This window comes from Vombatus ursinus, unplaced genomic scaffold (assembly GCF_900497805.2).
Source record: "Vombatus ursinus unplaced genomic scaffold, bare-nosed wombat genome assembly UNPS02014830.1, whole genome shotgun sequence".
Taxonomy (NCBI): domain Eukaryota; kingdom Metazoa; phylum Chordata; class Mammalia; order Diprotodontia; family Vombatidae; genus Vombatus; species Vombatus ursinus.
Genome location: NW_020954608.1, coordinates 21,905,806 through 21,919,762, shown reverse-complemented (window position 1 = coordinate 21,919,762; position 13,957 = coordinate 21,905,806). Strand labels below are relative to the sequence as shown.

At 33.2% G+C, this 13,957-nt stretch overlaps 1 protein-coding gene across 2 annotated transcripts in view; it reads left to right on the top strand.

The window, feature by feature from the left end:
• Nucleotides 1-13,957, top strand: part of SEMA3E (semaphorin 3E) — a 336,651-nt gene that overhangs the window by 281,584 nt on the left and 41,110 nt on the right. For both annotated transcript variants that reach the window (XM_027838711.1, XM_027838710.1), the window contains 4 exons: nucleotides 3,604-3,718; nucleotides 4,184-4,253; nucleotides 7,131-7,275; nucleotides 10,437-10,659. In XM_027838711.1, the coding sequence (XP_027694512.1) occupies nucleotides 3,604-3,718; nucleotides 4,184-4,253; nucleotides 7,131-7,275; nucleotides 10,437-10,659 (553 nt within the window). The remainder of the gene's footprint in view (nucleotides 1-3,603; nucleotides 3,719-4,183; nucleotides 4,254-7,130; nucleotides 7,276-10,436; nucleotides 10,660-13,957) is intronic.

The window sequence follows — 13,957 nt, the reverse complement described above, 5'->3', positions numbered from 1 at the left end:
CAACAACAACAACAACAACAACAACAACAACAACAACAACAACAACAACAACTGCAGACCTCCTTCCAACTCAATATTAAAACATTAATGATGCTTCTTTAGGGGGTTGATGTACATAAAATGCAGAATGAGACAGATTTTTGGACATGGCTAATAGAATTTGATTTATGGACTATGGATATTTATTATGGGAATTTTCTTTTACCTTTTTATTATTCACAGAGGGAGTGGGAGGGACAGAAAATGAATTAAGGTAAAAATAAAAAAAAATTAAACAAGAAAGAAAAACAATGAGATATTGGATTTAAAAAATAATTCCTCATTGGGCCCAGTCTTTCAACTAGTTCTAAATCTGCCTAAATATTATATAATCTAACCAATAGCTCTCCATCTTTCCCACATAATATACTTTTCAAATACTTCAAAAATCAAGGTCACTATATTTATAGCATTCCTCTGACTGAGCACTCTAGTAATACTGTTAAAAAAAAGGAAATTATATAACATCTTCTCAGAGATCACCATTTTTGTTTTTGTTTTGAGCATCTATTTAATAATGTGTGCTAGAATTTTCCCAGGAATAGAAGTTGACCAAAATGACATACTTTACAAATCTCATTCTCTTCCTTTAAATTCATTCATTCATTCATTTAGTTATTTGCCTGTCTCCTTTCTGGTAGCACCTATCCTACCTTCTCTAATCATTCAAAGATCACTGGCGGTGGTTCCATGATCATATTCATTAGTTCTCTCATTACTTTGAAATGGTGTTTATCAGTTGCAAGTAGAACTATGTGCTCTCTTACTATATCTGTAATTATCTTAGACTTTAACTCCTTAATTGCCATCTTTTTACTCTGTCTTTTTATTTCCAAAGACCATTCTCCTTCACAGAAAACAGAGGCAAAATAAAGTGTTGACCAGCTCTACATTTTCTTTGGTTTAGATTGACGTTATACCATTTACCTTGAGCAGCTTCCTAGGCCTCCTGTGATCCTTCTCTTTGCTAAAAAAAAAAAAAAAACAAAAAAAACCCACTGATAAATAAAAGAAAAAAAAAACACCTTTCATCGTCAAACTCAGCTTATACTAAAATAGGCTCTGACTCTATTTTTACATGATTGTGGCTTGTTTTTCTATTTATCCTTGTTCACTTGCTTTCTCTTTCATCTTCTGTGCTCGTCTTTTGATTAATTCTAAGTTGGTTGATGAGTTCCTTGTGCATCTACATCAGTCTTGTCTGACAACTCCCTTTTTTTCCTTCTTATTATGACTTTCTTTATCAAATTTCATTTTTGACGATATCCTATAATTTCTGCACCAAATTTCCCTGCTCGATTTGTGATTTTTCCTCAACTCTCCATGAACCCTTTAATTATATTCTTCCCACATTTAGAATGACTTCCACATTATGGACAGATTTTCCTCTCAACTCTTCTCTCAGAAATTCAAAGATCAACTTGTTGCTTCCTCCCAAGGTTCCTACAACTTCTACATCAGCCATCAGTTGCTCCTTATTGGTGAAAATCAGGACTGGAAAGGCAGGGCTTTTTATTTTAATGGGAAAATTTTATCAGACTGATTAACTGATAATAATAATTGTTTTTATGTATGCCTTAGTTTAGCTAAAATTGTTCTGATAATACAAGGGCAAATTTCTAGTCTGACTCTGTAACTGGAGTCCATTCAAGACAAATCAGGTAATGTTCCCTTGTACGCTCACCAATGTATTTTTCTAGGCCTCATAAATGGTGAGTGACTTAAGTAAGTCTCTCTCATTTACTGGTATTAATTGTTCTATATAGATGTAAACAATCTATCATTATGTAGCATCCCTCTCAAACAGTAGTCTCCAGTGATTATATATTCATATGCCTACATGCCTACTACTATGCCTACTACATGCAAAAAATACTTACAGTAAGGGGTTTTTGGTTATCCTTAATGCGAGGAGTTCAAACTGTAGTGGTGGGTGTCTACCACTTTACATTTAGAAAATAAACCTGCACAGCCTACTTCCTTCATTTATTTCAATGCATATCATTTTAACAATGAATCAGAAGAAATACATTCTTTCCAGTTATAGAAGATGCTTAACTAGTCTTCATGGAAGAGCAATGTGGTATAGTAAAATATATACTAGGATTCAGATAGGTGGCACAGTGGGTAGAATGCTGAGCCTGAAGTCAGGAAGACCTGAGTTCAAATTCAGCCTCAGATATGTACTAGCTGTGAGACCCTGAGCAAGTCACTTAACCTCTGTCTGCCTTAATCCACTGGAGAAGGAAATAGCAAACCAGTCCAGTATCTTTGCCAAGAAAACTCATGGACAATATTAGTGTGCTATGGTCCACAGGGTTATGAAGAATCAGACACTAATGAGTGAAAAACAGAATATATGCTGGGCTTAGAGATGGAAGACACTTGGGATGAGATCATTTGTTGTCACATTTATTATATTTGTGACCATGACCAAATTCCTTAAAGTCTATGAATTTTGATTTCTCCCCCTGTATAGTGGGATAATAATATCTGTACCATGTACCATGGAGGATAATTGTGAGGACCAAATGAGACAATGTATATAAAGTACTTTGAAAATGTAAAAGTGTTATGTAAATGACAGTGATCATTATCGTATATCCATTACACCACACCAAAAGTTCCTCAAAGGTATCAGTTATGCTGATGAAGTCACATGTATCATAAATATATATAATATATGTATATGTAGATATACATATGTGCATACACAAACACATGAATATATAATATATTGATCAATGTATATATACACATGGACACGTGTGTGTGTGTGTGTGTGTAAAACAGATTTCATTGAAACCTATCAGTTCACTGTATATTAAATTGTAATTTGTACTACAACATTTGTAATATTGTAATATCTTTCATTAAATAGTGTATAGGATTTAAAATGAGAGTAAGTGAAAAAAGAAGAGATTAGAAAGTGGGACAGATAAAATCAGACAATCTCTCTGCTGATACATTATCTGCTTTATTTTAGCTAGTGAAAATAAATGATTATTGCAAATGATCATGTTCACAAAGTGAATTTTCTATTGGCATGCCTAGAGACATGGAGTGTGGGATGGGGTGGGGAAGGACCTCTGGTCACTTTATCACCTAAGTAAACTAGTTTTACATAAATATTCATTTGTGTTTATTTAATTTTTATACTCTGTCCAAAACAATATAAGACATTTAAAGAAAAAAAAAAGAAAATACATGCTTAAAATAGTAGATATTTTTAGATACTTTAGATGAGCAAATTACAATAGTTTGAGTGAACAAATTTCACCAGTGGTTGTTACTGGTAATTGCTGATTGCCTGATATTTGCTAAGATGTATTACAAATAACAGTTCATAGACCTCATTGGAAATATCTGACATTGAGGAACCTTTCATCATCTGCACCATGTTTTAGAGGAGATGTGGTCAATCTCTAGTACGATTTCAGTGTTTTTCTATAAATGACACACTTTGCACATTAAAAATTATGATCATATGGAAATATGGTCTTCATAATTGCCCATTTTAGACATATTATTAAGTACTAATAAATGTTTCCTTTTTTTTAACAGAATGATGTGGGAGGGCAAAGAATTTTAGTAAATAAATGGAGCACTTTCCTTAAGGCAAGGTTGGTTTGCTCAGTGCCTGGAATGAATGGAATTGATACCCACTTTGATGAATTAGGTAAGTATCATAGGTGGAATTAAAAATTATTATGTGATATTTGTGACAACTTTATGCCCCCCATTTGGCACCTATCTATAAGGATAATTTGTTCTGCATGATATTTGATATATGCCTATTTTAGAAGGATTTTCTAGTTACTATAATCTAGCTGTATCTATGCTATGTGAGTAATTTGGGCATGGAACCAAAAATTTGGTCCATCCAATTAGCCTGGGGCCAGTATTTTTGGTTCCTTGCCTTGTGGTTCAGCCATATAGACAAGCTATAAAGCTTCAGACTAACTATATTTTTAGTCTGGTATGATTTGCATGTGGTTGTATTATTTTCTAAGACTAAACAAAACTTTAAAAAGTTTGTAAACTATTTTATGTCAAATTAGTATGATATGGAATAATATAAAATTATTGAAAATATAATGATTATTAGCACTTAGAAATATATTGTTCTGTTTTAATTTTATAGAGGATATTTTTTTGCTGCATATAAGAGATAATAAAAATCCAGTGATATTTGGACTCTTTAATACAACCAGGTGAGTATTTAATAAATCAATGGAAACAAAAAATGTATACCAGTTTTCATGAGCCTTCTTATCACCAAGGCTTCTACCTTGAGTTGTTTTATTTTTTTTCTTTTTTATCCCCTACATCATACCAGTCTCTAAATCTTGCTTGCTCTTCCTCCGTAGATATATACACACATGCACACACATACACATATACATATATGTGTATTTGTGTGTATGTATACCTACATATATATGTGTATATATGTGTGTATATTATACATACATAGTTTCCTTTCTGCTTCCAAAGTCACAATCCCAATATGGAAGCTTATTATCTACTGCTCTGCATCCTAATCTTCCATGTTCTTTCCACTCAGTTCATAATTGCACACACATTTCATAATAATGACCTTTGAACATAATTTTCAGTATATCACCTCTTATTTAAGACCCTCAAGTGACTGATTCTGTTTTGCCTGTTATATCAGATATTTTCTAGCCTAACATTCAAGTCCTCCATGCCCATCATTCCAACATCATATCTAATCATTCCCCAACATCATCTCTCTTATTTACTTTAGATAACTTTCTGGTTTCCAGCATTTATTTGTTCCTTCTGAGTGGGTGGTTTCATCTTTTACTCCCTCTTCCTGGAATTGTTTGCACAAACTCATGGACCTTCCTACAAACTCATGGATCTTTTTAAAAATCACCACCTCTAGGAGGCCTGATCAAACTGACCACATCCCATTATGACCATACTTATATTTTGTTTTTTCTCTTTATCTTTTGTCTTTAGTACGTGTATAAACAGTTTGCATGTTCTTACCTTGTAGTTCCTTCTAACTTCCCTTATAATAATGTCCTAGAATTCTTGAGTTCATGTTTCATCTGCATATGAACATTTAGTCCCTTCAAGATAGGGACTGTGCTCTCTATTTTTTCCTGCAAAATACCAAGTACCATAAATTGCCCAAAGGTACTCCTTTTAACTGATATGAACAGAGAGAAGACAGTTGAAGAAATGTTCCAGTTGGGACCTACCACAAACAATTTAATTTTATTTTCCTGAGTTTTCCTTCCACATATAAATAAAATGTAATAAATAATAAAATCAGTAGAAGCAGGAGGGTGTGCCCAAGATGATACTGGCAAGGACCTCTGGAAATTCACTTTTGTCTCCTTAACAGAGGTGAAATTATATTGTTAATTGTTTACTCATTGCCCAAATTAACCCTTTGTTAACTAGGTTAGGCCTTTATTTTGGCATCTCTCTGATAAGGTGTGAACTCACCTAGTCTTGGGTATCACTGAATCAAAATCACCTTTTTATGAATTTCACTAGTCCTGGAACAGGACCAGGTTTAGTGGTTCCCTGGGCCACTGCTTTGCTAGTCCAATTAATACCCAAGCTATAACCCTAGACATGGCTTTTAAAAGGAGAATTGAAGAGAAAGACAGCTCAAGAGAACCAGAAGTGTAATGGATATAAAGAAGCCATGTTGACTCCAATTCCTATGGGCCTTTCCAGCAAACAATGTGCATAAGGGACTATGTGGCCATAGGAGATTTGGAACCACATGCCCTCAGAGATGGCAGTAGATGGAAAAAGTGGTGGAGAGAACAAGAGAGATTAGAGAGCCATGATGCAGTGAAGCAAAATTAGTTATCCCTCCCTTATTCAGGAGCATTGAGGACATGTTAATTAGGTGCAGAAGAAAAGATTTAGGTGGATATTGATGGGAAGGAGCACCAACATTGAAGTGAGAAGATCTAGGTTTTAACACTGGCTCTGTCCTCTTGTTAGATGAGAGACTTTAGGAAAGTTACTTTTTCTTTCACCTAAGCTTCCTTACCCATAAAAATAAGAGTTCTACCAATCACTTTTTGAGATTCTTTTCAGCAGTCAATAATAAAATTTGCCACATAAACAAAAATGTTGCACAACATATGGTGTGCCCATGTTCTGTTGCACTAATAACCTCTTTTCTCTCCTTGGTTCTCTTTCTGAAACAATTTTAGTGCATTACATTTAATACTGTAACATTTACATGTTGAATTGTTTTCAGATTATTAGTTGCAAGCTAATTTTATGATTAATTTGAAGTCAATCTAACATTTTCTTTTCCTTAAATAGTAAGTCAATTAGTGAATATAACAAAAAGTAGAGCTAACTTTATCATTTTACTTTATCAGTAGAACTTAAGTTTTTTGAGGGCAGGGATTTTTTTTTTTGTTTTGTCTTTGTGTCCCCAGTTTCTAGCACAGTACCTAGCCCATAATAGGTGCTTAATAAATGTTTAGTCAATTGATCGAAATGGAATATATGGGATTTAAGCTGTTATCAGGTTTGAAATTCATTACTCAAAGAAGCCTGAGCAAAATTTTAATGTCAAGTGATGAAAATGATTTCCAATCACGGTTTCTTGGCAGTCTGGCTGTTTCTACCTCTGTCAAGAGACATTTTAACATTCTTAAAACCTTTCAAATAAAAAACATCTTCTTTCATATGTTTATGTGCATTACATTCAATAGTTTGTGTCATGAGTGTGTATATAAGTCAAACAAATAGCAATAAAGAATCACATAAAATGAAGAAATGCAATCATCTGGTAAATTTAAGCCAATTAAAATAACTTTCACTTAAAATAGCTACATTAAGAAAAAAAAGTTTGCTTAGGACTTGAATAATTATTTTACTTTGAAATTTCACTTTGCTGGTTTATATCTGACCTAACAAACAGGATAAGTGGGAACTCAAGGAATTTGAAGAGGTCTTTACAAATTGAATGAATACTCATTTCCTATTTAGTTCTCTCAGAATCAAAAAGTTTGACTCTATAGCTTCTTTAAGTCTTTTCCAAAAGAGTTATTTATTGACCATTTTCTTTCATTTTCTAGTAATATATTTAAAGGGTACGCTATATGTGTCTATCATATGGCAAGTATCCGTGCTGCTTTTAATGGACCATATGCACATAAGGAAGGACCTGAATACCACTGGTCACTGTATGAAGGAAAAGTCCCTTACCCAAGACCTGGTTCTGTAAGTTTAAGCATTTAACATTGAAAAAAAATTTATTTTTTTTTAAATATATGTATTTTTCTACAATAAGTATTTCTTTATACGATTATTCAAATAATTGTCCAAAACAGCATATCCCAATGTCATCTGTAAAAAATAAAGAGCCAAATCCTATTTTCTACATGAAACATCTCTGATCATCTCAATTTATTCTCCCTACAAAAATCAGCTGATACTTATTTTGTGTTTATTCTCAATGCTCTTACATATCTCTTCCAAAGAAAAGACTGGCATCAAAGAACTAGGGTTCAAATCCTACCTTTAGCACAATCTGTGTGACCTTTTGAAAGAGTTATCTATACTCCTTGGCCTCAATTTTCTCATCTGTGAAATTAGAGTGTTGAACCAGAAGGCCTTTAAAGTCCTTTCCTTTGTCGGTCTATGATCTTATGTAGACACTGTCTTCCTAATAGTATACAAGCTGCTTGTGGGTAGGAACTATTGTTGTTTGTTATTATTTTGTTTTGGTCTTTGTTTTCCCAGTATCTGATACAAAGTAGGCACTTATCAAATGTAAATAATCAATACACATATATTTATTAAATGTTTATTATGTGCCAGGAAGTGTGGTCAGTACTGGGGATACAGTAAAAAAAAATGTAACACAGTCCCCACTCTTAAAGAATGTGTCCCAGAATGAAATCAGTCCACAAGGATTTATGAAGCGCCTGCAATATGTACTTAATGGTGAAGATGCATTATAAAAGAATACAGTTACAAAAGAAAAGATGAAAAATTTCCTATGCTCAGTAGCTAACACATATCCTGGAAAGTGGGGATGGAGGATTGGGAAGGGGGGAGATATATATTTTCTTTTCAGAGTTGTGATTATGTGAAAACAAGGTAGGGTAAAATAGTGATTTTAGCTTAATGGCTATATTTCATAGCTCTCAACATATGATAATTGGCTACCTTATGATGATTTTTTTTCTTTTAACCATATAATCTGATAAATGACTATAGAGAGAAATGCTTTTTTAAGGTGAAGAAATTAACCATGTGGAAGAAATCTCTGATCCTATTTTGAATTTACCATTGAAGTTTTAGCTATCCAAGTAGTCTTAAATTAATCTGTATTTGAGATGTTTCAAGAAAGACTGAAATGTAATAACTAACTTAAAAATTTCATGTACTCAACAACTTACATATTATGACTTGGTGAAGCAAATTTTAAATAAGCTTTCTCTGAGTCTCCTTGATAGAATTATGATCTCATGTAATAGTCTTACAAGATTTATAGGTGGAAGGGATCTTAGCCCTCATTTGCCAATGAGAAAACTGAAGCATAGAGAGTTAGGGACTTGCCTAATAAGGTCATTCATGTTGTATGGCAGAACTGTGATTCAAAACCAGTTCTGCACACTATAAATCTAGTGTTCTAATCCCTACAGAAGTGTGAAAGCATTTCTACAAGGACAGGAAGCTCTACTATTTGTTTTTGAATTGGTGCTACTGAGAACTTTTTTTGCCTGTCCATTCAAACTTTTATGGTTTTAATTGGAACAAGAGTCTACAAATGGTTATGTTTTGTATTATGTGTCTTGAGGGCAACTAGGTTGGAAAAATGCAGGATCACTGTATGTGTTATGTGGTCCATGGAAAGCAAACATTTAACTTGTCATACAATTCAAACTCCACTCTTTTATGAGGGCCTGGTGAAATTCCATCACTCTGTTGATTACACAATTACTTGGAAGTCCAAGTAGAAACCATTTTTTCAGAGCCAAAACCAAAAGTGGAAACAAACGTTACCTCTTCTGAACAAGTGTAAGACTTTACTATTTCAGTCACTGTCTCCTGTTAGCTTAAAATTATTATTTCCAGTAAGACATAAAGTGTATTTTGTTTCACTCTATTGATTGAAATTACAGTTTAAACTAAGGGAACCTACTCCTGTGGGTTTGCTAGAAATGCTTCCTAAAACCACATGGTCTTAAAGGAGATTTAGAGGATGTGACTGGTTCCTGAAATGCTTCCAACATGGACATAAATGGTTTCAGTTATAAATCATAAAAATATGCTAAAGTGAAAAATTCATGCTAAATTAAGGAGCATTACCTGATTTCTTAACAAATCATTGAAAAATATCCTGTTTACAAAATAGAGTTACTTATAAGCTTGTTGTAATCAGCAGACTCCTGTGTTTTCAATTAGAAAATTTCATCAATCAAAATTCACCAAGCTTCTGGTCCTAGAAAGAAACTGGTACTTAATGACAAGGTAGAAATTAGAATGAAACTTAATGCTGTTGAGAATTCCATCCAATAATTCATGGGTGCTGCTGTACATTTCATTTTAAAATATGCTTACTTTTCCTACTGCATCATAGAGTTAGTAAATTAAGACCAAGATTAGTACCAAATGTTTCTGGTTTTCTCATTTTATTTGGCTCATTAAAAAATGGCATTTTTGCAAATTCCAGCAATTAAATGGAATCTTCACTTAACCATGCTGGATTTTAAATGATGTTGTCCCTTGCAACTCTAAAATTCTATTCTGTATAATATAATGGGGGTCATCACAATAATGGTCATTAAATTATAAAAGAGGCATCTGTGAGCATGAATTCACATTTACGTGTTTTCTAGTACAACCATTGCCATAGTGATATGATTCTTAGCTATTTGAGGGGAAGTTTCTGGTAATTTCAAAAGTTTGTTTAGGGGGAAAGTGTCCGAATTAAGACTGGTTTATATATATAATTGCAAGTAAATTTATAATATAAAAAAGTTTTTTTTTCAATTTAGACTAATGTGAGAAAGTTTCATTTTGTATAGTGTCTTCCATTAAAAAAACAAACTTCTGTCCAATTATGAAAATACTACATTTACATTTTCTGAAATTTATACTGTTTTATGGACATCTCTAGTTTTAGGCTTACCATCTTCTAAACAATAGAGGTTATCATCACCAATTCCAAACGATGATCTCACTTTTGCTGAAGAGGATCTTTATTTAAAAGTCTTTCTAAAATGTATATTATAGTGATTGAGCATGGAACATACCCTGAATTGGTTTGGAATTGAATGGAAATGTACAAGAATGTCACCCATGGCAAAATTAAACAGAAAAAAAAACAAAGAAACAAAAAAAAAATAACTTTAAACTTTTTATTTCCATAGTGTGCCAGCAAGGTGAATGGAGGAAAATATGGCACTACCAAGGATTACCCCGATGATGCAATCCGGTTTGCCAGAAGTCACCCACTAATGCATCAGCCTGTGAAACCTGTTCATAAGAGGCCAATCCTGGTAAAAACAGATGGAAAATATAACCTGAAACAGATAGCAGTTGATCGAGTTGAAGCTGAAGATGGACAATATGATGTCTTATTTATTGGCACAGGTAAAAAAAAATGCATTCAATGTAGGCCTTTAAACTATTGTTTTAAAGATAATTTAATAACAAAAATGACAAAAGAGGGGTCATTCCTTGGCACTCTTTTTGCAAATCATTTCATCTGTTCCTTACCACTACAAAACAATGATAACCAAAGTGCTTAACATGTGCCAGGCACTGTGCTATTTCATTTGAATTTCACAACAACATTGGGAGAAAGGTGTTGTTATTATCCTCATTTTATAGTTGAAGAAACTGGGGCTGATAGAGGTTAAATGACTTATCATCCAGAGTCACGCAGATAGTAAGTATCTGAGATCTGATTTGAAGTCAGGTCTTCCTGATTCCAAGCCTAACAGTCTATCCCCTGCACAATGCCACTTGCCTCAGTGAATGGAAAATGAGGGGAGGAGGAAGTTCACTGTGACAGGGCAGAGGATTGGGGGCAGGGAGGAAGGGGGCACCTATCAGACCTAGATGAACAGTGTCAGTTCCAAATAACATTTCAGCCAGTTATTGCAATGTGGTATCAGAATCAGGAATATGGCATCTTCGGCCAGATCCCGCAAGACAGCTGAGGTGTTTGGCTGGTTAGTGAATTTTCAGAAACTTGGACAAATCCCATTAAGGGAAAGTGATTGACTTGATCCTAAGACCACCAAGACCCTTGCCAGAGAAGGAAGAGCCTCTAGAACCAATCTTCTCATGTGCTACCCAGGATATTTCCAAATTGGTGTTCACAATTTCAGAGAAGAATAGGATTGCAGAACCAGGTCAGAAACAGAAGATAAAAAAATAAAAAGCTTTTGTGTTTGTCTCACCTAATCAAGTACCTGACCTGGAGTAGTTTCTTAATGAATGTTTACTGAATTAAATTGAATGATCTCAGAAAATAAGAAGAGTGAGGTGAGGCTGTGCTTTAAAAGCACTGAGGGAAACATCTAACAACTGACTCTCCAGAAAAAAAAAAGTACCTGCATGATACACTTTTAAATTTAATCAGCTTTATTAATGTTTTTCTATCATCTTCCTAAACTTAGACAATCAGCAAACAATAAATCAAGCCCTCATTTGCAGCATTGCTGATTTATGAGTTATAAATGCTCATACTGCAAATGAGCTGACTCTAGCACAGCACCTAGATATTTCCCTGGCCCATGCATGCATGTGGCCTGCTGCTCCTCCCTTATCACCCACAATGTGATTTGAAGGCACTTGGACTATGTTATTAGTTTGTAGAACTGAATAAAACTGTTAGAGACATATTTGTAAATCTCGACTTTCCCCTTGTCTCCACCAAGAGTGACGTGCATTTTAAATTCCTCTGTTATAAATGTGTTTATTTGATATGATACAAAATTACTTTGTTTCTTCCAGAATTCACACATATACTTTTGTATAAATGACAATGAAGACAGGTCTTCATACTTTTTCTAGTATAAACTAAGCTAAGAATTTCACTAGTTAACACTAATAGGGTAGTTTTTTGTGTATCACACTATGATTTTTGGAAAATAAAGACATGTTCAAATTGAGAATGACATGGATCGAGGAATTCATCAAGTGTCCAGTGAATATGATAATGGATAAACACACTTTTACATCTCAGTGAAGTGTTTTGTGTTACTTATCTCTCTAGTACTATAGTAAAATAATTACTACACTAGATAATCATTGTAAGTCAGTATCTTCCCTGCCATGTGTTTAATCATTCAAACACAGAGACTTGAAGGAATGAAGACATTGATATGTAACCAAAGTATAGTTTGGCATTTCAAATGAAGGTCATGCATTCCGGTAATATTTATTTTAAGGAAGAAAATGGGACAATACTCCATCTGATTTCCAGGAGTTGGCATCTGGCAACAGTTCTATTGGTATCTGTCTCATTTTTTTTTTTGTTGTGTGCAGTAAATGTTGATATGTTTAGTGTTGTGTATGGAGTGCTAAAAGAAATATATTAGATTTCTATAACACATAAAAATGTAGTTGCCCAGTAGCATCCTTTTAGGGTACTAATAAGGTAAGACTGTTAACTGTTATACTAACAAGTTAAATAGTTGATAAAGCAGTTATTAGTGGAAAAAAGCTGGAACAAACAGTATGTTAAGAAATAAAAGAATGTGGGTACATTAGCAACAGGACAGGCCAAGAATAATTTCATCAATGAATCTGTTAACTTAAATTTATCTGTGTACATGTCCTTTCCTTATTATTAGGTTATAAATACCTGAAAAACAGGGATTCCATTTTTGTGCCCCCCAAAACCTAGCATGGTATCATGTATAGAGAAAGTATTTTATAAGTTAATATTAAACTTAACTAAATATCTTATTTTATTTCAGTACTTAAAGAGATTCATTCATCTTCCTAAGTTTCTTAACATGGAAAATTTCTTCAAGTTATCTATTCTTCAAGGAAAAAGTCAGCACAAAATAGGCTTTAACTTATGAGTTATAAAAGAAGTGCCCATTACCTTTTCATAAGGTACAATTTATTAACTAGGGTTATATTAGGACTGAATTCCAGTTCCTGTTTATTCTTTGCAATTAACCATTAAAGTTTGGACCCAGTACCTGGAAAATTCATCAAATAATTTGCATTGAAATACTATTGACTTTCTTATTGATTCATGTGGTTTATAATATTATTTGATTTAATTCTTATATTTTAATGAACTTTGGCTGTGGCATATGTGAAAATGTTAATAATAATTGTTTATTATATAATCTCTAGGTTCTTTTTCTTAATGGTAAAATATTTCAAATATAAACATTTCACACAAAGTAACTTTGCCAACAACATTTCAATGAAGTATAATTCTTATCAAAAGTAGAAATAAAGGAAAGTCATAGTATGAGTACGTCAAAATTCAACATGAACTTTAGAGGAATATTATGAAGAAAGTTCAAAGAACAAAGATAAAATTGGGAATAGGCACTTTGAAAGTATATTTGTAAGGGAGAATTTATTATAAGAACCTAGACTTCAGAGAGGGATATTTAACTGTTTTAAAAATACTCCTTTTTAAAAATGTCTTGAGAGTATATCTTCAGCATATATTTCTTTCCATTGTTTAGGAAAAGACATTACCTTTTAAAAATTCTTTACAAGTAAACTTTCCCCTAAACTGTATAGCAGTTTTGAAAGATTTTAATGGAAAAACATTCAGATGACACCAAAGTAGAAGTATATAGGAAAAACTGGGGAAGTGAAGTATTTTAGCTTTTGTGTAGTGACTGTGAGTCATGGAACACAATGGTGTCCCAAGAATTAAGATTGGAAATTAACCAAAGAGCAATGA